The 23746-nt window shown below is 37.6% G+C and overlaps 1 protein-coding gene across 5 annotated transcripts in view; it reads right to left on the bottom strand.

Annotated features, from left to right (window-relative positions):
- The window catches only part of POSTN (periostin), a 529487-nt gene that overhangs the window by 37598 nt on the left and 468143 nt on the right, over positions 1-23746 (bottom strand). For 4 of the 5 annotated variants that reach the window (XM_016189742.2, XM_060194909.1, XM_007526529.2 and 1 more), the window contains exons 1-2: positions 3126-3287; positions 1790-1888 (exon numbers count right to left, since the gene is read on the bottom strand). The exons of the other annotated variant lie outside the window; for it this stretch is intronic. In XM_016189742.2, coding sequence (XP_016045228.1) covers positions 1790-1888; positions 3126-3244 — 218 coding nt within the window. In that variant the 5' untranslated portion in view covers positions 3245-3287. Of the gene's footprint in view, positions 1-1789; positions 1889-3125; positions 3288-23746 lie in introns of those variants that run through there. 5 annotated transcript variants of the gene reach the window in all.

The following is a 23746-nucleotide window of genomic DNA, read 5'->3' as shown; positions in this document are numbered from 1 at the left end:
GAATTCTTGTGAAGTTAGACAGTTCTCAGGAGGAGGTGTAATCCATTTAAGGTTATATGCCTTGAATACATGCTTCTCTGGAAGCAAAAATAATCCTGGGAATTTTAAATAAAAATTTGATCACAGCTCCTTTCCCATATATACAAATAATTAGGTAGTTTAAATTTAAGGGCAGTTGATATTGTTTGTTAGTGTTACTTAGCTATTTCATATTCATCAAATCCTTCTACCTTTAGAAACTCAGTAAATATTCAGCTTATATTTCACAAGTTAAAGTGTTAAACTGTCAAATGGTTCATCTATGCTTAGTATTTGTACTGACACTTTGTTAAAGAATAAGACTTAATAATCCTTCAACCCTTCCACTGTAGGTAACTAGTCTGATAGTGATGTGCTGAGCTTCACAGACGATTCATAAATTAGTAAGGATGGATGAGTCAGCCCTTTATTGCTTTACTTATTTATTTAGACTTAGGATGACATCTCTAATATTTTTTATTTCTTTAATTTAGTAACTTATTTTATCACTCAACTTCTTCCTTCTAAAGAAGAAATTGGACCACATGAGTAGTTCTTAACCATTATATACACCCAGGATGGGAATTTTTTTGCTATCAATATTTGTTGAGTGGAAAAAAAAAGATTCCTGGAAACCATAGGGGGAGAGGGTAGATAGTATAATAGTTATGCAAAGAGGCTCTCATGCCTGAGGCTCCAAAGTCCCAGGTTCATTCCCCCATATCACCATAAGCCAGAGCTGAGCAGTGCTCTGGTGAAAAGAAAAAACAAACAACAACAACAACAGCAAAAACCAACTCAGTATCTGTTGAAAAACTAAGAGTGGAAATGTGTATCAAATAATTAAAAATTCTTTCCAATTTAACCTGATTAGTGGATTGCATAACTGAATTAGATGGTAATCATCTTTTGCCTGCTGAAAGAGTAAATGCGGGAGTGGGCTGCTTTTGTGACCATTGTAAACCCCTGAGGATCTGGCAGTTTGGAGTGCAGTGACTAGATTAAACAAAGACATAAAGTTGCAGTCCTTTCCAGCTTTAGGTTTTGACAAAATGCTGAGATAAACTGGATTTTTTTTTTTACACTTTCCAAATGGCTCTAAAAATAAAAGACTAATTTTTGTCACCTAAGTCCCACTAGTTCAGATCAACTTGTCATCTTTGTCCATTTTCATTTTCAAATCCATCTTTTTAATTTTTTTATTATTTCTTTTTTATTTGATAAAGACAAAGAGCACTTGATGGGGAAGAGGTAGGTGGAGATGTAGACAGAGAAAGAGAAATACCTGCAGTAAGGTATCCACTCACCACTCACACAGTGGCTCCCCCGCCCCCATGTGAGGAACAGAGACTTGAACACAGGTCCTTGGACATGCGGTCAACCAGATGCCCCAGCATTCATCCCTCTCCTTATTAAATTTTAAAATAAAACAATAAAATTTGGGTGTATACAGTATTTAATTTAGAATAAAAATGAATACAGGAAACAATGGGAAAACAGTCTCTCACACACTGTTTCTGTAATCAAATTGCACTGCCTTATGACTTGATTCCTTTAGATCTTCCAATACACATAGATTCAGGGATCATGAGACTTCTACTAGTGCAGGGAGAAATGCAGGGGTAGTTTATTTATTTATGTAGGTGATGGCAACGTTTGAAAAAAATTGGAACACATTCCAGAATGGCACATATACCCAAGGAAAAGGCCCCACACCATGGTGCGTTATCACTGAAACTGACAGTTTAAGGAAAATAAAAGAGAGACTTACGTTTTCTTTCCACAAATGGCACCTTGATACCAATTCCTACAAGTGCTGAAGTACTTCTTTTTGGTGCCCAAAATCTGTTGCAGGGCACAGACATTTGGGCTGGAAGGTAAAGGGGAAAGACAGTTAATGTTTTAATGCTGACTACATTGTCACATCTACAGGTTTGATGTAAAAAAAAATAAAATAAAAATAAAAGTTTAATATGTGGATTCAGTTTTCAAGATGTGATTATATTTTTGCATAAACCTGATTCTTAATTTATTCCTACTGACTCATTGGGAAAACTAGTCTATGGAGAGAGGGGGAGGGGGCTTAGACATCTCTAAAAGTAAAAGAAGCGTGGTTTTACTTTCATAATTCCTACTACTTTAATAGTTGATAATCGACTGACCCTTTTTAAACCAAAAGTGATCATTGTGGGAGTTGGAGTAGCTTCAGTTTTTCTCTGAAGCAATGGAAAGATCAGAGAGCAGATGAAATAAGCTTTTGTTATGTGCAAAGATATTATACTCTATAATTTTCAAGGTAGGTAATCACAGAAGTAAATGAATGCTAAAGTTAATTTATTTAGTATAGCTGCACATGGAACATTTATTCACTGAATTGAAATAATAGGTCAGAATATCTTCTACCACAATTTTTAGCGTTTCTTTCTCTTAAAGAAATGAAAGTCTTATTTGCACTGTTGAGACAGAGGAACTTTTGAGCATTGTGAAAATCATTTGACACATAGAAGAATTGCTAAATTGCATTTAGAATTATAAATGGGTGATTCAGTTACTCAGTTATGTCTGATGACTTTTTTAAATGCTAAGTTTTTGAATTTATTCTGTTAGATATAAATTGTCTTTGCCAAGTTTACACATTGCAGAATTTTAAAGCATTCTTCATTGTGTCAGAGAATTGAGAGAGCTAGTCACACTCTCATTTTTCAAGTTTCATACATAATTTAAGTGAAGTTTCTTTAGCATAACATGAGAGTTTTCAAAGCTGTATCCACAATCAGAGCCTCTAATACATAGAACATTTTTAATTTTAAAGCTTTGCTCCAGATTTTTTGGAAGGAAAAAACAGCACAAGTAAGCTAAAACATAATGAGATTCCCTGTTAAATCTTGTTGACTAAAATTATATAATGTTTCATAAAATAAGTTATAGGTTATTTTGTCAGTAGTTCTTAAAGTTTAAAATACATATACATATGTAAGTACATAATATTCATGTTTTTCTTATTATCTAGTAATAAGTAGAATAGTACATAGAAGGAACTTTATGTATAATCTTACATGTAAGAAGCTAAGGGCTAAGATATGTTTATAAAACAAACACTGACTTACCCTTGGTCTCGGCCCCTGATCCTACTGTGAGCCAAAATCTTGTCATAATGACCATTGGCATTTGCAGGGTTAACAACAGCCAGCAAAAGTAGAGAAGCTATAGGTAAGAAAGGAATCATCTTTAGTCTCTTCAGTGCAGTTAGTCCACGAAGAAAACTAGCAGTGGGCTTTGGAGAGCTCAGAATTTATATACATGTCAGAGCTGTGGGAGGGAACACTACATCAACCTGGGAATCTGAACTTGCTCCAAAAATTTTAAGCAACTTCAAGTTGCCAGCTAGGATCAGCTATTGTTGGTTATGCATGCTACATACAAAGCATTATGGAAAAGACATGATACTATTTGTATTTCTTCTTCATTTTTAACAACTGACACATTATGGATATTATATCTCAGCTCTTTTAAAAAGTAGAGATTTTTATGAGATTTATTTTGCTTGGGCTTTAATAGTCTGCAATCGGTTGCTTTCAGAATATATGTCTCTTTTCAGTGAGATCATTTCTTGGTCTTATCACACCTTGTCACATTCAATTCACACCAGACTAAAAAGTTGTTATTTTTTACTAGGAAGAAAAGGTACATCTAAGTTTGATAATTACAAGGGAGTAATGACTGCTGATTTTAAAACAATTGTTAAATATGCGCCATATAAGAATTCTAACTTCTGACAAAATGTGGGAAAGAGATCACATTTTCCATATAATTCTACTAAACTGGGGAGATCTTTCTCATTCTGCTGCTTTTTGTGCACATCAAAGATTGAGTGGAGTTAACATGAATCTACTTCTGGCAAATTCCTCTCAGCTTTTTGAAATGCAGCACAGAAAAGAAACATTTGGTCTGAATTGTTTTCCATACATCCTTCACTTGATGGTGAATATCTCTAGGCAGCATACTTACTGATAATCACTGGACAAAAGCAGCCCCTGCTGGAAACAAGTATTAACTAAACTCACTGCAAAAGACCCATCAAACACATAGCAAGAAACAAGAGACATTACCAGAATTATTTTTCTAATTTTATCAAGAATGATTAAAGTTTCTTAGAGTTACATTGTGTACTTCTAGTCAAATTAAATATGCATTCCCACCACTTCACCATATGTTAAATGTTCAGAACGTGGGCAAAAAAATCCAAATGTCAGAAGTCAACAGTAAGTTGAAATGATAACTACAATGAGACTCTTGAAAGGAAGATACAACAAATTGTATACTATCCTAAAATAGAAATGTGATTCCCATACATCCTGTTATTGAATGTTCCCTCTTCAGTGGCACATTGTTTTGTTCCCTCCACCAGCAGTGTCAAATGATTTTACGTGATCTTCCATGCTGTCTATGTAAAGTGTGACTAGAAAAGGTTGGATTGGGCAGGGGTGGATACTATAATGGTTATGCAAAGACAATTTCACACCTGAGGCTCCAAAGTCTCAGGTTAAAAATCCTTGTACCACCATAAACCAGAGCTGAGCAGTGTTCTGGGAGAGAAAGAAAGAAAGAAGAAAGAAAGAAAGAAAGAAAGAAAGAAAGAAAGAAAGAAAGAAAGAAAGAAAGAAAGAAAGAAGGAAAGAGAAAGAAAGACAGAAAGAGAGAGAGAGAGAAAGAAAGGAAGGAAGGAAGGAAAGAAGGAAGAGAGAGAGGGGAAGGAAGGGAGGGAGGGAGGAAGGGAGAGAGAGGGAAAGAAAGGAAGGAAGGAAGGGAAGAAGGAAGGAAGTGAAGGAAGGAAGGGAGAAAGAAAGAGTGCTTGACTCATGCAGAGGGCTCAGGTATGGGCCCAGCACCTCATGGAAGGAAGTACACTGAAAACACAGGAAAAGTTCTGGTGTTGTAGTATCTAACCCTTTGTCTTTGTTTCTTTTTGTCTTCTCTCTCTCTCTCTGAAGAGGGCGGAGGGCAGGTGGTAGTGCACCCGGATAAGTGCACATAGTACTAAGGGACACACACAAGGATCCAGGTTCAAGCCCCTACCTCCCCACATGCAGGGGGGATGCTTTACAAGCAGTGAAATAGGTCTGTAGATGTCTAACTTTTCCTCTTCCTCTCTATCTACCCCTTCTCTCTCAATTTCTCTCTGTCTTATCTAATAAAATGGAAAAAATGGCCACTAAGAGCAGTGGATTCATAGTGTCAGCACCAATTCACAGCAATAACCCTGGAGGAAAAAAAAAAAAGTAAAACTGGAGTGGTGAAATTATGCATGCATGCATGAAGTACTGACTCTAGGGGGGGCTAGGGAGAGGAGACAGAAAGGAAGGAAGGGAGTGAGGGAGGGGAAAAAACAATTTAAAAAGATAACCAGAGAGAAGATGGCACAAAAAGTAAACTGTTCTTTTTCTAGATTCTTTGGGAAGAGGAGATTATTATTTTTTTTCCTAAAATGAACTATTGGAACTTCTCTATCTTTAGTTTGCATTGTATAACAAACTTCTAATACTCTTTAAGTTGTATAAATGACATGTCAGTAGTTGCATATTGAGTAGGATGAAGATTAATTTATGAAAATCAATTTGACTAAATATCAATGTTAGCTGTTATAAGACTATTGGAAGCATAGTTAACGTAAAAGCCTTCAATTCTAGATTATTTATTGTAGTACAGTTTCCTGTCTACTAGGATATAACAATGGAGATTGGGGATTGTAATGAAATAAGCCAAACTCAAAATGCATCTGTATCTCCAAGATTGACACTGTGAAGTCTCACTGCTATTAATTCAACTCTTCTCATTTTAGACAGCTGTAATTGTTTATAAGTCTTTCCTGCAATGAAGCTCAAACAGCTAAGATCTAATGGGGTATGAAAGGAGAAGGAATGAGACATAAGAAATGTAGACAGAAGCAAATGATCTCTTCAAAAACAGTGCAGAATAATAGAAAACTTGAGAATGAACATAGGATGAAATCAAAATGAATAATTCCCTGCTGTGTTAATCTACTTCTTAGTAGTATTTTAGTAAACTGAAAATATGTTAATTATTTCCAAGAATAATTTTGACTTTAGTTATTTCTTGTGGCCACAGTTTTAGCCACTAGAATCAAAGCCTTTTTAAGTTTTCATTTTTTAATTGGGGGATAATGGTTTACAGTAAATAAAGTTGTAGGCACATATGTAAAATTTCTTAGTTTTCTGTAACACATTCTCATTCCCAGACTAGGTCCTCCTCCACTATCATTCATCAGTATTTGAAAACCTCCCCCCCCCCCCAGAGTTCTTTACTTTGGTGCAGTGAACCAAACTCAGTCCAAGTTCCACTTTGCATTTCCCCTTTCAACTTTTATTTCTCAACTTCTGTCCATGCCTGAGATCACTCCATATTCGTTTTTCTTTTTCTGGCTTATCTCATTTAACATCGGAATCAATGGCCTTCTATTTGTTCTATTTCCTTTAGTGATCTACATGAAGAATGACATATATAGTGGAAATGGAAATGTATTTGTGTGTGTGTGTGTATTTATAAAGATTTATTTCTTTATTAAGGAAATATTAGGAAAAACAACAACAGAACATCACTCTGCACATAGGATACTGGGGATTGAACCTGGAACCTCATACTCTCAGATTCAGTGGCTTTAGTTACTCTTCCACCTCCAAACAAGCAATACATTTATATTTTAAAAAGATGACTTCTCCCTTTTGACAGGAGATATGGATTTCTGTTTTATTAAAAATAAAGTCATAATATATGGTATTACATAAAAAGAGGACTCATTAAGCTTTCTTTTCAGAGTATCAAATCCATCTTCTTTATGTTTTAAGTCTATCTATCCTGAGCATCATATATAAAGCATTTATAAGTCTTGTTGAAATCTATAAATGCTTGAGATCAACAACTATTTACATTTAGGATGAATAATGCCATCATAGAAGATCTTGAAAATGAGGATCAGATTGTGCTCATAAGCCACTTGTAAATTTAGAGGTTGGAAAACATTCCAAAAGAAGGAACATTTTAGGATAAATATAAAAACATTATAGCACTGCAACTGAAAAAGTTGAGATCAGCTCAGAATTGTGGTATTCTCTGATACATAGAAGGAGAAACTCCCAGCAACTACTTGAGCCAAGTCTTTGGCTTTAGGGAAGCTAATAATTGAGCCTTAACTCATAGCTGCCAGTTTAGGATAGAATGAGGGAGGAAAGACGTTCCAGACTAGGGAAGAAAAGATAATTTCAGTTATAAAGGTTGAAATATCTTAATTGTCTCCTTTAATAATACTCCTAAAAGATCAGTTTATCTCTGTCTCTTTCACTCAACATGGGAAACTTTATTCTTCTGGCTTATGAAAAGTCTCTGCCCTCAGATTGGTTACATTAGTGTTTTTTTTTTTTTTTTGTAATCTTTTTATTGTAATTTAGAGTATCGTTGTTGACACGTGGATACAATTTTTTCTTTCTTTCTTTCTTTCTTTCTTTCTTTCTTTCTTTCTTTCTTTCTTTCTTTCTTTTGCCTCCAGGGTCATCACTGGGGCTCAGTACTGGCACTACAAATCCACTGCTTTGGGTGGCCATTTTTTTCTGTCTTATTGGGTAGGACAGAGGAAAACTGAAAGAGGAGAGGGAGGCAGAAAGGGGGGCACTTGCAGACCTGCTTCATGGCTTGTGAGGCCACCCCCACGCAGTAGGGAGCAGGGGCCTCGAACTGGGATCCTTGAGCAGGTCCTTGAGCTTCATCCTATGTGTGCTTAACCCAGTGTGCCACGGCCCAATGGATAAAATTTCTCATCTTACCATGACAGGTGTCTGCAAACACTTCCCCATTGCCTAACTTTGGTCTTTTTCCATCATCATGCACCAGGACCTCAAAGCCCTCCTTCCTCCCCATCTCCTTCCTCTACCCCTCTCCTGCCTTCCTTCTCCGAGTCTTTTGCTTTTGGTGCATTACACCAAACCAGTCAAAGTTTTACTTTGTGTTTCCTGTTTGTGTTCTTGTTTCTTCAATTCTGCCGATGAGTGAGATCGTCCCATATTCATCCTTTTTGGCTTATCTCATTTAACATGATTCCTTCAAGCTCTAAGACGAGGTGAAAAAGGTAACCGCACTTGGAAGCAACCTAGGTGTCTAACAATAGATAAATTACTAACAAACAGTTGCAGTATATATACACATGGCTACATCATTTTCTAAAGTTTGAGGAAGAGGGAAATCTTGGCAATTAAATGTTGCAATGTCTAACCTGGAAATATAAGTTACTAATGAAGAAGACATGGTTTGTTTATTTATTTATTTATTTATTTATTCTTTTTTTGTTGCCCTTGTTTTGTTGTTGTAGCTATTATTGTTGTTATTGATGTTGTTGTTGGATAGGACAGAGAGAAATCGAGAGAGGAGGGGAAGACAGAGGGGGTGAGAATGACAGATGCCTGCAGACCTGCTTCACCACCTGTGAAGCCACTCTCCTGCAAGTGGGGAGCCAGAGGCTCGAACCAGGATCCTTCTGCCGGTCCTTGGGCTTCGCGCACGACTGCCACCTCTCCAGATTCAAAGGAGGTTTCGAAACTTTACATCAGGCTCAACCTGACGCTGTTGACTGGCTACGGAAGAAGGGCAAACGCTAGAAGAAGAAGAAGCCGGCTGCTACCTCCTGAGTCCCAGAAGACATGGTTTATTATTCAGCCAGCAACAACAACAACAAAATAATTAAGTGCCTGAGACATTTGTTTCTAGCCACCAGGCTGCTAACTGACTGGCAATCTACATATTATTCAGTATTTTTTGTAAGCCTTAAAGGCTTAACTTAGACAACTGATTTAGCAGAAAAACCTTTTATATAAAAATTTATTGACTGCTCTCAGGGGTAACAAAAAGGAGGGAGGATCAGAGAAAAATACTGCTTCAGGAGAAAGATGTTCAGGGCATCGTTAATTCACCAGCTGTGGAAATACTCAAAATACTACTTAGGTGCATCTGAGTCAACCTATCTGGGCCCCAATACCTTGCATTCTTGGGGGGGACACTCCTTAGGTTTAAACACCTTGACCAGTGTAATCTCAGACTCTCTTTGAACTTGGGTTTGCAGCCTTGTAAACTGAAGTTTTGGGAAAGGCCAAATAAAATAGCTTTGTTTTCCTTGAATGAAGGGAAAGTTTTCTTAAAATTACTAGTTTGCTGAGCTAAGCCAATTGAAGAAAGTCCAAATAAGCAAAAAGAAATGGATGTTGTGAATTTTCCCCTTTTGAAAATATTCATGTAACTATAATGAAATTGAATATCCATTGAGCTAAGGAGGTCAAAAGGACAACATGCAGTCTTGGATATGTGTGACAGGCACATTGCAAAGACGAAAGAAAATAAAACCTCTCTAGCAAACCTAACAATATACTTCTAATGGATCTTCTTCAACTGCTTCCATAGAATTTTGGGGTATATTTTAGCTGAACACACCTAAGACAGAAGTCGACATCTTACTTAAAGAAATCAGATGAGACTGGATGTTTTCAGGGTAGTATGACCATAGACAGCATCAAACTCAGAGAAAGTGAGGACTAAATTAATCCTAAAACAAAAATTAAAGGAAGTGATCTTAATGTAAGTCAATATAGAAACAGTACAGAAGGCTTTCTGTAATGACTATAAGTACAATATTATCTTTCCTGCTCGAATTAAATTTTCTTTCCCTTTCAAATTCTACAAAGTGGCAGCTCCTCTCTCCTACTAAGTATTCGATGGATGTAACTGGAGGTATATTTTCTCTCTCTCTCTCTTTCTCTCTGTCTCTCTCTCTCTCTCTATATATATATCTTTTTAGAAGTCAGAACATATCTTTCGTTTGATAACTATTTCTTTTTCTTTTTTAAAATATTTATTTATTTATTTTCCCTTTTGTTGCCCCTGTTGTTTAACATTGTTGTGGTTATTGATGTCGTTAGTGGTGGATAGGACAGAGAGAAATGGAGAGGGGAGGGGAAGACACAGAGGGGGAGAGAAAGGTAGACACCTGCAGACCTGCTTCACAGTCTGTGAAGCGACACCCCTACAGGTGGGGAGCCGGGGGCTCGAACTGGGATCCTTATGCTGGTCCTTGTACTTTGTGCCACTTGCGCTTAACTACTTCTATTTGAGCAGGGTACTGTTAAAAGTTTTAAGCAGGTTTATTAACAGCATTTACTTGTATTTCTCTAGCGACATCTGGTGGACTTAAGTATAATATACAATATTTCCAGAAACAGATAATTTATTCTATTATCATTAGATTTCAAATAAACAACCAAATGTGGGGCTGGGTGGTGGTGCACCTAGTTAAATGCACATATTAAAGTGCACAAGGACCCAAGCTTAAGGCCCCAGTCCCCACCTGCAGGGGAAAGCTTTGCAAATGGTGAAGCAGTGTTGCATGTCCCTCTCTCCATCTCTCTCTCTCTCTCTCTCTCTTTCTCTTTCCTTACCTTCTCAGTTTCCGACTGTCTCTATCCAATAAATAAAGATAATTTAAAAATTACAAAAATATAATAAAAACTTTAAAAAACAATAAAATATTTCACTTGAATGTCAAAACACCAAGCTGAAGATGAGTAATATTTTCATGTAAAATAGTTTAAAGGTGATTTATATGGATCACAGTAAAGGGTGTCAAATCCCAGTACAATTAAAAATATCCAGCCTTATCTTTATTTGTATAGGGCTGAAAAATTATTTCACTTTTAATGATTTTTAAAAAAAAATATTCTATAGTGACTTAGGAGTTGTGATTGGGTTTTCCTTCTACAAACAAATGTCCTGATTGCAATTTTTGCTTCTCCCTCACACATCCGATGTATTTTTCATCTCTAGTATATTTGATTCTGTTGACCATGTGCCTTTCATCTTCTCTCTCATCTGGATCTGAGTAAATTTGTTTTAGAGAAAAGTAAAACACAAGTCATGATCTGTCAACTTACACATAAAAATCATAATATTCTCTTAAGCCAGACTGTGAATTAGAGAGATGCATAATTTAAAAAAAAAGCCAACTCTGTAAACATTTGTCTCATACTATTACTAGAATTTTCACATCACATCTGATGCATGTGATCTGCTTAGTGAATGGTCTGAATTATGACGACTCTGTATCAATGATCAACTATTTATCTACATCTTCAGACCTTTTCCTTTGAACAGATGTTCTCAGGTCTCTACTTAGGCCTGTAGGTGCTGTTATTTCCTCTGTTGACAGTGCCCTCAAATTCTCTTTATTTGGGTGGGGGTAGATAGCATAATGGTTATGCAAACAGACTCTCATGGCTGAGGATCCAAAGTCCCACGTTCAGTCTTGCACCACCATAAGCCATGGCTGAGCAGTGCTCTTGTAAAATAATAATAGTAATGATGATGATGATGATGATGATGACGTTTTGGTGTTTGTGAGATGTGGTCTATTTTTCTCTCCACACCTGAAAAACTTCTCTGCTACTACAGAGGAAAAATACTAGTCAAAACTGAATTTGTTTTCATATTTTAATTGTAAGCTTTCTAATACTCAAAGACATTGCAGAGGACCAGCAAGATAGCTCATCTGGGTAGAGCATCTTCTTTGTTATGTACATGACCCCAGGTTCAAGCCCAGTCCCCATCTCACTGGAAGAAACATTGACACTGTAGTATCTTTTCCTCTTTCCTTTTCTTTCTTTATCTCTGCCTCTCTCCTACTATCTGTTAAAAGTTGACTCAGTAGAGAAGCACCAGTGACAACAGCAAAAAACAGATGTTTCACGTGTTCTGCTTAAAATAAAATGTGTTGAAGGCTGGGCACTGGTACACTTCATTGAGTGCACACAGTAGTGCATAAAGACCAGGGTTTGAGTCCCTGCTCCCCACTTATAGGAGGGACTCTTGATGAGCAGTGAAGCAGGTCTGCAGATTTTTATCTTCTTTCTATTTCTCTCTCCTCTCTATTCTCTTTCCCATCTAAGAAAATGGGGGGGGGGAGCATGGCTACTGGAAGCAATGGGGTGGTAGTGCCAGCACCTAGTACCAGCGATAACCCTGGTGCAACAACAATATAGGGGGCTGGGTGGTAGTGCAGTGGGTTGAGTGCACGAGGCATGAAGCATAAGGACTGTCTCAAGGATCCTGGTTTGAGCTCCCCGCTCCCCACCTGTGGGGGGGGGTCACTTCACAGGCAGTGAAACAGGTCTGCAGGTGTCTATCTTTCTCTCCCCCTCTCTGTATTCCCCTCCTCTCTCCATTTCTTTCTGTCTTATCCAACAACAATGACAGCAACAACAACAATAATAACAATGACAATGATAAACAATAAGGACAACAAAAGGAAAAAAATAGCCTTCTGGAGCAGTGGATTTATAGTGCAGGCACCAAGTCTCAGCGATAACCCTGGAGGAATAAAAGAAGAAGGAGAGGAAGAGGAAGGAGGAGGAGGAGGAGGAGGAGAAGGAGAACGAGAAGAAGAAGAAAAAGAAGGAGAAGAAGGAGAAGAAGAAGAAAAGAAGAAGAAGAAGAAGAAGAAGAAGAAGAAGAAGAAGAAGAAGAAGAAGAAGAAGAAGAAGGAGAAAGAGAAGGAGAAGGAGAAGGAGAAGGAGGAGAAGGAGAAGAAGAAGATGACGATGATGATTATTTGGGCTTTAAATGAGAAAAACACCCTTTAATTCTTTGGTCATGGTTTCATGTAGTGATCCTGCTTCATTCTACTGTGTGAAACTACACAGTTTTTCCAACACCATTTATTGAAACTGCTCTCTAGTTTAATGTTCTGGGCCACTTTGTCATAAATAATGTTGATATGATATGTGTGAGGCTTATTTATGAACTCTCAATTCTATTCTATTGATCTTAGTGTCTACTTTTGTTCCTGTACCACACAGTTTTGATTACTACAACCCTGCAAAATAGTTGTAACTCATCATGACAACTACATTTTTTTTTAATTTTAGAATTTCCTTGGTAGTCCTTGGTATTTTGTTGTTCCAGATAAACTTCTGTAGTATTTGTTATATTTAATTAAAGAAGTTAATTGGTATTTTGACAGGGATTACATTGATTCTGTAAATTCTTTGGGTAAAGTAGTCATTTTAATGATGCTAATTTCTGCAACTCTGTTGTTTTTCTTTTTTATAGGATAGGATAGAGAGAAATTGAGAGAAGTAGGGAAGATAAGGAAGATTAGGGGGAGAAAAAGATAGACACCTGCAAACTTGCTTCACTGCTATTGACCCCCCTGCAGATGGGGAGCCGGGGGCTCAAACCAGGATACTTGTACAGGTTCTTGTGCTTTGTACTTAATCCAATGTGCTACCGCCCAGCCCCCTAATTTCTGAAAATCTTATCCATATCCTTTCTTTTTAAATGTCTTTTTGTAGTTAATCATAGTTTTTAACATACAGTTCTCTTGCCTCCTTTATTAAATGTATTTCTAGATACCCAGTTCTTTTTTATGCTATTACAAGTAGGCATGTTGTCTTTATTTCTATCTCTAATTTGCTACTTGCATAAAATGTCACCAATTTTTTATATTCATTTGTAGTCTGTAACCTTACTACATTACCTAAAGAACTTCTAAGTAATCCACTGAAGCTCAGTTAAATTCTCTGAGTGATCCACTTGTCTATTATGATCTAACACATCATTCCAAACTTAGTGGCATAAGATCTCAACCAATTTAATACTTGTAATGGCTGTGGATCTGACAGTACATGATGGGGATTGCTTATACGTTATTTCATTCTGTAATATTCTTGATTTTGGTTTGGATGGCAAGAATGGTTTGGATAATTCCAATATGCTCCCCTAGAACACCCTGCACTGGAGAAAGTTCTGTTGATACTTTCAACATAGTATCTTCTCTCACTTGTCTAACATATTGAAATCTGATTCAGCTGGAATTGCCAGCAGGGAGCAGTTCTATGCAGTTTCTCTCACTTTGGCATCTGATAAATTGGACTCAGCACTTGATATTTAAATGATGCAGCTCTTGAGCAGAATTTGCAATTTTTTTAATGAACTGGCCTCAGTGGGCATAACCATCTTTTATGGAATATACCAAAATGAAGCTGACACAAGTTCATCCAAGTATAACATGAGAGAATATAGATTCCACCCCACGAATGAAAACATCTGTGGTCATAAGAGAATGGCATTAAGTCCCTGCAACTCCTGATAAATCCAGAACTCCCTATACATTCCTCTAACCTGTGCTTCAATTAGATGATGTATATGTGAGTGCTATGTATCTACTGGTTACTCTCTTTTTTATTTTTTTAGTAAATTACCATACTGATAGTGCTTCAAGGACTAGTTTTCTTTTTCTTTTTTATTAGTAATTTACAAAAATCACAACATAACAGGGATGCAATTCCACACTGTTGCCACCACCAGCATTCTATGTCCCCATTCCCTCCACTGGAATGTGTGGATGTGTTCCATTTCAAAGACTTAGCAGTTTTGCACCTCAGCATCACTGTGACCTATCATATAACCTCATGTGTTGGTTATTACGCCAGGCCCCCTGCATTGCTTAATGCTGTGGTCTATTTACATAATCACTGTTTTATCTGAGACTCACTCTGCCTGCAAGGCATTGGTTTAATCCCCACTGGTTAGATGGAAGCTTTCCTTCTCTCCACCCACTCTCCTACGTATATCCTTTTCCGACCTACTACTTTCGCCTCTGAAGATATAAATGCAGATGAATAAAACCAACATTGCACTCTGTTCCCACTCAGCCATGAGAGTTCCTGGTTCCTCTCCCATGTCGCTGAGTAGGCAGCAGCCTAGGTTGGCTCTGGTGGAATTTTCTCCAACCCAGAGAGCACGTGCCCTGGGAAGAAACACCCTCAGGCTAGTAGGGCACTCTGTTAAATTGACTCAGCAAGTGCTTTTTGTCTTTTGTCCATTTAGCCTTCCTAGGAGGCTGTAATCCCAAACTACACCTGTAGCAATGTGGGAAGCAAAAGTCACAGCTTTGATTCGGTTGGAAATGGCTAGTATAATCAGGCCCCAGCCACGGGCAACTGCATAAATGCCACCCATCTTGGATCAGGAGCTGGAACAAATGGAAACAGTTGGAGCCACACTGAAAGGCCCACTGACCTGAATCTCCCCACCTCAGCCTCTCCCTACGTAGAAACAATACAACCACATCACCACCTGCTGGTGAAACATGGATACCAACTCAAAATTTCAGGTTCAGGATCACGTGGCCACCAAGTCCAAGTTTGATTTCAGAAAGCTAATTATAAGGGCTAGGAGGTGGCACACCTGGTTGAGCGCATATATTACAAAGTGCAAGGATCCAGGCTTGAGCCAATGGTTCCCAATTGCAGGGGAAAAGCCTTGAGAGTGGTGAAGCAGTGTTGCAGCTATCTCTGTGCATCCCTCTACATCAGCCCTTTTCTTCTTGATTTCTGGCTTTCAGATAATAATAATAAAAAAAATTTAAAGACAACTCAAGACATCAACCATAGTATACAAATGCAAATTAAGGAAGTCAGAGACCTTTATAAGAGATGCAGTATCCATAACAACCTATCTTAAGGATAGAATAACAGAAAACCACTGCACTCCTGGAGTCCAAGGTGCTGAAGTAGAAAGGTTGATGAAAAATGAAGCAGATGGGGGTCGGGCAGTACCTCAGCGGGTTAAGCACATATGGCTCAAAATGCAAGGACTGGTGGAAGGATCCCAGTTGGAGCCCCCAGCTCCCTACCTGCAGGGGAGTCGCTTCACAGGCGGTGAAGCAGATCTGCAGGTGTCTGTCTTTCTCTCCCCCCACCCCCCGTCTTCCCCTCCTCTCTCCATTTCTCTCTATCTTATCCTATAACGAACGACATCAACAATAACAATAATAACCACAACAAGGCTACAACAACAAGGGCAACAAAAGGGGGAAAATGGCCTCCAGGAGCAGTGGATTCATGGTGCAGGCACTGAGCCCCAGCAATAACCCTGAGGCAAAAAAAAGAAAGAAAGAAAGAAAGGAAGGAAGGAAGGAAGGAAGGAAGGGAGAAAGAAAGAAAGAAAGGAAGAAAGATGAAGCAGTTCTCTGTAAATAGCAGGCTCCATCATAAGAAAAAATGTGAACATTATTAGGGTGCCTGAGAATGAAGAAGAAAAGAGAAGAAGAGAGAGCATATTCACAGAAATTATTGCAGAAAACGTTCCAACCCTGGCAATGGTCAAATATAGAAGAAGCTGAATGGAAACCGAAACTTCTGAGCTCCAAACAGACAACTACAAAAAATATAAGAGTAACACTTTACAAAAGTAAAGAACTACCATCTAAAAAAAATTTCTATGTTACCAAACTAGCCTTCAGATATGAAGGAGTAATCAAAAGCTTCCCAAACATACAGACACCAAAGGAATTCACAACCACCAATCTTGTCTTGCAAGAATTACTGAAAGAAATCCTACAGGAGCAATAAAAGAACTCTAACTCCAAGTGAGGTAATCTGTGGTAGAATAGAAATGGGGACTCAAACAACAGCAACAAAAGGAGCAAACACATAGGAAAAGGGAAGCAGAAAGAACTGAGCGACATGACCATTGTTGGAGAACCGAGGCCAATCATCAAAGACCTAGACATCAGAACAGCAACTCTAAAATCTGTCTTTGACCTTTTCTGGAAGCAGAAGGAAACATGTTGGGTGGAATAGGTCAGGAAGAGAGGGATGAATACAAGGTGACTCCATTATGTAGGTAAAACTTGGGAGAGAGAGAGAATTAGAAAGGGAGAGCTGGGACAAAACTTGGACTGAGGGTGGTGTACTTCACCAAAGTCAAGGACATTGGCAAAAGAATGGAGTAAGGGGTGTGGGGGTGGGGGGAGGAGAGGGGGTTTGGGGTACTTGGTGGGGAAGGCTAAGAGTATGTTACACAGAATGGGAAACCTTACTCATGTATAGAAAATTGTGCTGTGATTCATTAACCACCCAATAAAAAAGAATGTTAAGTGAAAAAAATTATATATACATGTATATGAAAGAGGTACACTACTGTAAACTCTGAAAAGACATGGACATTATTCCATTTGGACATTTACTTAAAATACCCTTCTATTTAAAAAAAATTAACAGAGCTGGATGCAGCTCAGGTTTCAGTCCCAGCACCACATAAGAGGTGCTATGGCACTGGAGCAAATTCTAGTTCTGTGGTGTCTCTCCCTCTCCCCTTCTCCGTATCTGAATGAAAGTAGCAGCCCAAAGTAGTGAAATTGCATATGTGATTTTTGAAGAGTTGCTCGCTCCTCAAAAAATAAAATAAAAATAGCAAAACATTTCTGTGGGGTTAAAAGGACAGGTATTATTAGCTGATTAGTCATCCAGAGAAATCAAAGTACAGGAATGCTAAGAAATGTTCTCAGTGATCTCATAGACCAGGTCAGCAAAGATTTAATTCAGGTCATCTGATTTTCCAGTGACAGCCACTTTAAAATCTATAGTATTCTATCTTTGCCTCAAGTGCTAAAGATCTAAGGTATTTACCCAAAAGCATTTTCTCCTATCAATGTTCTAATTGCCCTTTAAAAATTTAACAGTAACATGTACATTTCTGGGGAAAACTGACCCAATACAAAGGTTATGGAAAGGTTTAAAAGAAAAGAAATGAAGAGGAAAAAAATGCTAAGGTATATAAACATGGATGGCATTAATGTCTGAAGTTTAAACTTTTTCTAAGTATACTTGTCAGAATCTGATCTCTAAAATAAGCCATAAATTCATTTTTACTTAAAGAAAATAAAACCTCTAATCACATGAAAAATTGACTCTGGTTTCTTAGAGAAGTTATTCTATAAAACAACTTAAATTCTTTTAAAAAATAGTAAAAAAATGAAAGAAAGGAAACAGATTTACAGAGTTAGAATCTCATATTGTATGTAATAGAAGTTAGGATGTAGAAAAAAATTGGATGGATTGAAATAGTGTTTTTGCTCACTTCTGAGCACATCCTCATTTGGAATTTGGAATTTTCTCAGTCAGTTTTTTTTACAATTTTTCTTTTAAAAAAATATATTTATTTACTAGTGAGAACTCTACATTCTCTCCCTCTCCCTCTCCCTCTCCCTCTCCCTCTCTCTCTCTCTCTCTCTCACAAATATTTATTGTATAAAGACAGCCAGAAATGGAAAGGCTGGGGGAGATAGAGAAGAGAGACAGAGAAACACCTGCAGCACTACTTCACCACTTGCAAAGCTTTCCCTCTGCAGGTGGGAACTGGGGGCTTGAACCCAGATCCTTGTGCATTGTAACATGTGCTCTTAGCCAGGTGCACCACCACCCAGCCCCCTTTTTACAATTTCTATGTTTTAGATTTGATGGTTTGGGCCAATACTGCTCTATCGGTTAGCAGCAAACACCATCCAGTTCCTTTTCATTTGTTTCAGCTGTGTGACATAGTGTGGTCTAACAATGGCTGAATCACAGGTGAAGCTAACCTGATTGCTTTATTTTTTTAACTAGTTTTTTAAAATATTATTTCATATTGACTCCTAAACATTTCTCTACTCAAGAATTTCTATAAACTAAGTGGATTAGAAAATGAAAAAAACAATCCCCAGTGTAAGTACAAAATGCTTCCTTCTTATGGCTTACAAGATTTACAAATATATTAAAAGTCAACTCGTAGAAGTCCTATTATTAAAACTTAATGAAAATATCTTCATCTGCTATATCCTGTCAATAAGACCTCAAAGGAATCAAATTAGTCATGTCTGGATAAACTTTAAAACTTCCTAAAGCTTTGAGTAGAAAACAAATTTCTGTTTGGTTTTTATAACATATTAACAGAGAGATTTTATAGCAAAACTAATCCTTTTAAAGACCAGAAATTAGAAGACCCACTAATACTAGAAGGAAATTTGTAAGTGTATGCTTTATTACTGGTCAGACATTTAGGCTCGGTGGTCATGTATATACCAGGTAGAAGATATTATCTCATTTATCAATAGTTTTGATTTGTACTTTCCTGCTGATCAGTGGTTTTGAGCACCTTTCGTAGGAAAACTGCTAGGGAGAGATATTTACAATTTATAATGGTGAAAGAGTTAATTCATAAAGACATAGGAAGTCTTAATGTAAACATACTGTCTATCAAGAACTTCAAAACACATGAAACATAAATGCAAGGCCCAGAAGTATAAAAAAATTATAAAATTCAGATTTTTGCAATCAATAAAAGGCTTTACTGCCCCCTGCCCCATCTCCCACCAAGACCACCTCCACTTCTGTGAACTGATAAAAAAAAAAAAAAAAAGAAAGGTGGGTGCTCTGTCTTGCTGGGACCTCTAGTAGGGCAGCCCCTAGAGAAAAGGCTCACTTCTTTGACATCACCTCTCAAATCCCTCTGCCCACTCAAATCTTGCTCATCCTCTTTTCAGATCCTTGGCAAGCTCTTCTTCTACCTGGGCTCCCATTTGTTGTGAGTACTGAGTCAACTTAAATCTTATTTGCTGGTGGTCTCATTTATCATCTCTCTGGACATTCAAATACATTCTCCAAGAGGGTATCCAAATCAACAACTGTCTGTAAGAGATAAATCAAGTTTTCAGCAGTCATGTTTCAAGAACTTACTAAAAACCAAGGAGGTAACAGGACTTGTGACATCCCAGTTTCAACTCCTAAGAGCCAATATACCAGACTTGAGTGATTCTCTGCTCTGGTTACTCTCTATGTCTTCCTTTCTTCTCTCTCTCTCTCTCTCTGAAAAAAAAAAAATCACATAGTTGATAAGAATATCAAAGAGTTAAACAATGTCTAATTGAACTTTCACATTCACATTTATAATCACTTTACACCACAAATATGAAACACATACCATTTATTCATAAGCATGAAACACCAAGACAGATCATATTCTGAAGCAAAAAAGTCACAACATAAAATTATTAAAATTGTACATGCTTTCCCACCATGAAGAAATCAAATAAAAATCAATTCCAATAAGATATGAAGAAAATATCCAAGGTTGTATAGTACAAGATTGATTTACAAAATCAGTTTTGTTTATGTATAATAAAAATGAAAATTTAAAACATTAAGGAATAGGAAATCTAACATATGTGCTACCTAGAGAGCAGTTTCTATAAATGGTGTTGGAAAAACTGTGTAGTTTCACACAGTAGAATGAAGCAGGATCACTACATGAAACCATGAACAAAAGAATTAATTATTTATGATACCATCATAAAATACCTTATGAAAGAAGTATCTTTAAAAAAAAACCAAAAACTGCACAATTTATAACTGCAAAATCTAGTTGCAGCCAGTAGAGGGCAGACATTTTAAATCTGTGATATGATCTTCAAATTTAAAGTTATCCAGTTTAGAAGTCTGTATCCCGGTTTTCAAAATGGTTTGAAAACCATTAACAACAATATTTTTTTCTCACAAAGTAGAAAGTATGTCTTGTCCTAGCTGAGTAGGGTTTTTTTCCCTACACTAAATTTAATCCAACTTGCAAACTTCTGCAAAAGAAAATGAGTTCCTTCCTAAAGGGGGAGAAATGTTAGGGGAAGATAATTTGAGGGCTCTGAAACTCAATTCCATCATGACCCAGAAAGAGAAGAGGGAAAAAAAAATGGAAGGACATTTAGAAGTGTAATAGGTGTAAGTGTGACTTAAAAAGGAAGAGAAGGTAGGAATATTTAAAAAAATGGGCAAAAACATAAATAGAAAATAAAGCAGTAGCATATATGCAGGCATATTATTCAAGTTTATAATATATATATGATATATATATGTATGTTTTTTCCCAATTCCCATTAATAAGTATGAATTGAATTCCAGAACTCCCAGTGACACCATTTCTCCCTTTTCTTCCTTCCTTCCTATCTTTTATTTCTTTTTTCTTTGTTCTTTTTTCTTTCTCTTTAAATTTATTTACTGGATAGAGACAGAGATAAATCCAGAGGGGAGAGGGAGATAGAGGAGGGGAAAAGGGAGGAGACACCTATAACATTGCTTCACTGCTCATGAAACTCTCCCCCTGCAGATGGGGACCAGGGCCTTGTATTCCGGTCCTTGCATATGGTAATATGTGCGCTCAACTGAATGCATCACTGTCCGGCTGCCCCCCTCATTACTATTTCTGTTTGGCTTTTTGTTTCTTTGGCTTTAGCTGCCAGGTGACAGAGGGTATCAGTGGTTGAAAAGTAGAGAGCACCTGACAGGCTCCCTGGACTGCTGGCACCTCCTGAAAAGGCAATAGGCTCTGTGTGTCCCTGTTTGCATGTAATGCGCAGGCCACAAAGCTGCTTCTGATTATTTTGCTTGGTAACTATGAGGGCAAGGTATTATGGAGCCTCATTATAGCCACATTGAATTGTACTGTAGGCATTCTGCTGAAGGTCTTCGCAGCTCTTATCTATGTGCCACTAGAGTATACCAAGAGAAAACTAATCCTGTGACTATGTCAAGATCAGTGTTGCTATTTCTGTTGGGGATCATGTTACCATGGTAATATATTTCCTGTGGTTTAAGGAAGACTTATTTTGCTTAAGCACCATCTTTATTTTATTCAATATGAAATGAAGATATTAAAGAAAGGTTTCTCTTTTGAAGGCAAAATTTCAGGTAGAAGGATAAGGGTAATAAATGCTTATCTGTTTTTGGAAACTTTCTTTTATTATATACTGGCATGTAGAACCAGCAGCGTTATTAGAATGAATGCATTAATGGGAATTGGTGTCTGTGTGTATTTTACTTTTCCTTTTGATTTTTGGCTTGGGCAAATGAAGTTTGACTCCACTGTTCAAGTTTGAGTCTGATGTCAAGACTAGTGAGGCATTCTGTATATAATAACTTTCTCTGGAGCAGGGTAAGCTCCCAAAGTGATTCAAAATTGGCTTTACAGAGCAGGAAGGTGGATTCATCTTCCACTTTTATTGGAGTTAGGATGGGGGGCCACGGTGAGTGGACTCACACAAAGGCATGTGTTAGAGTGATCCGAATTTTCCTATAACACCAAGAGAAGGAGTGTTTATGATCTAGATGTGAATCTGAAAGGGAAAAGGGGGACCAGGGAGCACAGAATTTATAGCCTGAGCACGGGACAGCTGTCCTAAATCCAATCACTGGCATCACTATAAGCCAGAACTGAGCAATGCACTGGTCTCTCTCTCTCTCTCTCTCTCTCTCTCTCTCTATATATATATATATATATATATATTCAACAAGAAGATCTTTAATAAAATAAAGGGGGAAAGTTGGAAAGCTGATAGCAATCAAACATTGAAAACGAAGTTTAACTACTTTATTATCTAAGCAGAGAGTAAAAACTACAGGTTATCATTACTGTAGGTGACAGAGGCTGTATTCTATAGGTTTCTCTTTGTAGTGTCATATTTTCTTGAAGTGTTCAGTACTGTCATATCTTCCTGAATCTCAAGTTGTGTGTTTTAATTTTTGGTCAATCCAAAAATATACATAACATGTAATATGTAATGTGTAACATATAATATACAATATAAACTATGTACTGTATAATATGTAATAATGTCCTTCCTTTTCTCTGTAGGGATCAACACTTAGAGAGCTGAACTGTCTTTCACTTATCTGCAGGTGGTACTGTGCTAGATCAGTTTATATTAGACTTTTTTTTCAGACTTTGTTGGCTCCTGTTGGTACTAAGGTGTTGTTTTGCCTTTACTATCACAGCAGGACAGAAGAGTATAGAGGGTCCAGACTGTGTTACGAATGAACTGTGGGGACTGATTGTGTTTGTGGCACTGTCACTTTTACTTTTCTCCGGAGTCCTGGAGCTGAGAACCGGTCATCTGTCCACTATAGGTGCACTTGATAAAAATCAGTATAATACTCACATATGAGAGTGAGAATGTGTCATCTAGAGAACTGTTTCTGAAGTCATCACTGCCAGGGTCCCAGCCTGTGCAAATGAACTCAGCAGCTCTGTGAGGAATTCACTCCAGTCAAGGACATGTACCTACACACTGTTCTCACTCTCCTCCCCTATGGTCCTGGCTGCTCAAACTGCCAGGCTATGTTTACCACTGTCTTACACTATAGCACTCCTTCACCCCACAAGTACCTCCATTCACCTTCTGGCCAATGAATCATTATCCTCTTTTATTTCAGCTTTTGTCAGTCTCTGAGGCTCAAGAACTGCCCATCTCAACCCTAGCTGTGCCATTCTCTCAGTATCCTGTTCTCTGGGGTCATTTCTAGTTGCCGTTCCTGGGAGCACAACAAGCCACCTCTATTGCCAGCTTGGGTTTGGATTTTCCTTGATGTTAGCAATATGGAAACCTTTTGACTCCCAATTTTATCACCTTTACAGTGGGAATACCAGCATCTTTTGTTTGGATAGATTTAGAATGAGAAATTTTTTATATATATTTATTTTCCCTTTTATTGCTCTTGTTGTTTCTATTGTTGTTGATAATATTGTTGGATAGGACAGAGAGAAATGGAGAGAGGAGGGGAAGACAGAGAGGGGGAGAGAAAGATAAACACCTGCAGACCTGCTTTACCACTTGTGAAGCGACGGCCCTGCAGGTGGGAAACTGGGGGCTCAAACCAGGATGCTTGGCCAGTCCTTGCGCCTCACACCACGTGTGCTTAATCCACTGCACTACTGCCCGACTCCCTGAATGAGAATTTTAAAAATATCTGAAGTGAGTAAAACAAATTTTGTAGTTCTTCTTATTTTTAATTTTCTTATTTTTATTGCCACCAGG

The sequence above is a fragment of the Erinaceus europaeus genome, chromosome 7, assembly GCF_950295315.1.
Source record: "Erinaceus europaeus chromosome 7, mEriEur2.1, whole genome shotgun sequence".
NCBI lineage: Eukaryota > Metazoa > Chordata > Mammalia > Eulipotyphla > Erinaceidae > Erinaceus > Erinaceus europaeus.
This window is presented reverse-complemented; position numbering and strand designations above follow the sequence as displayed.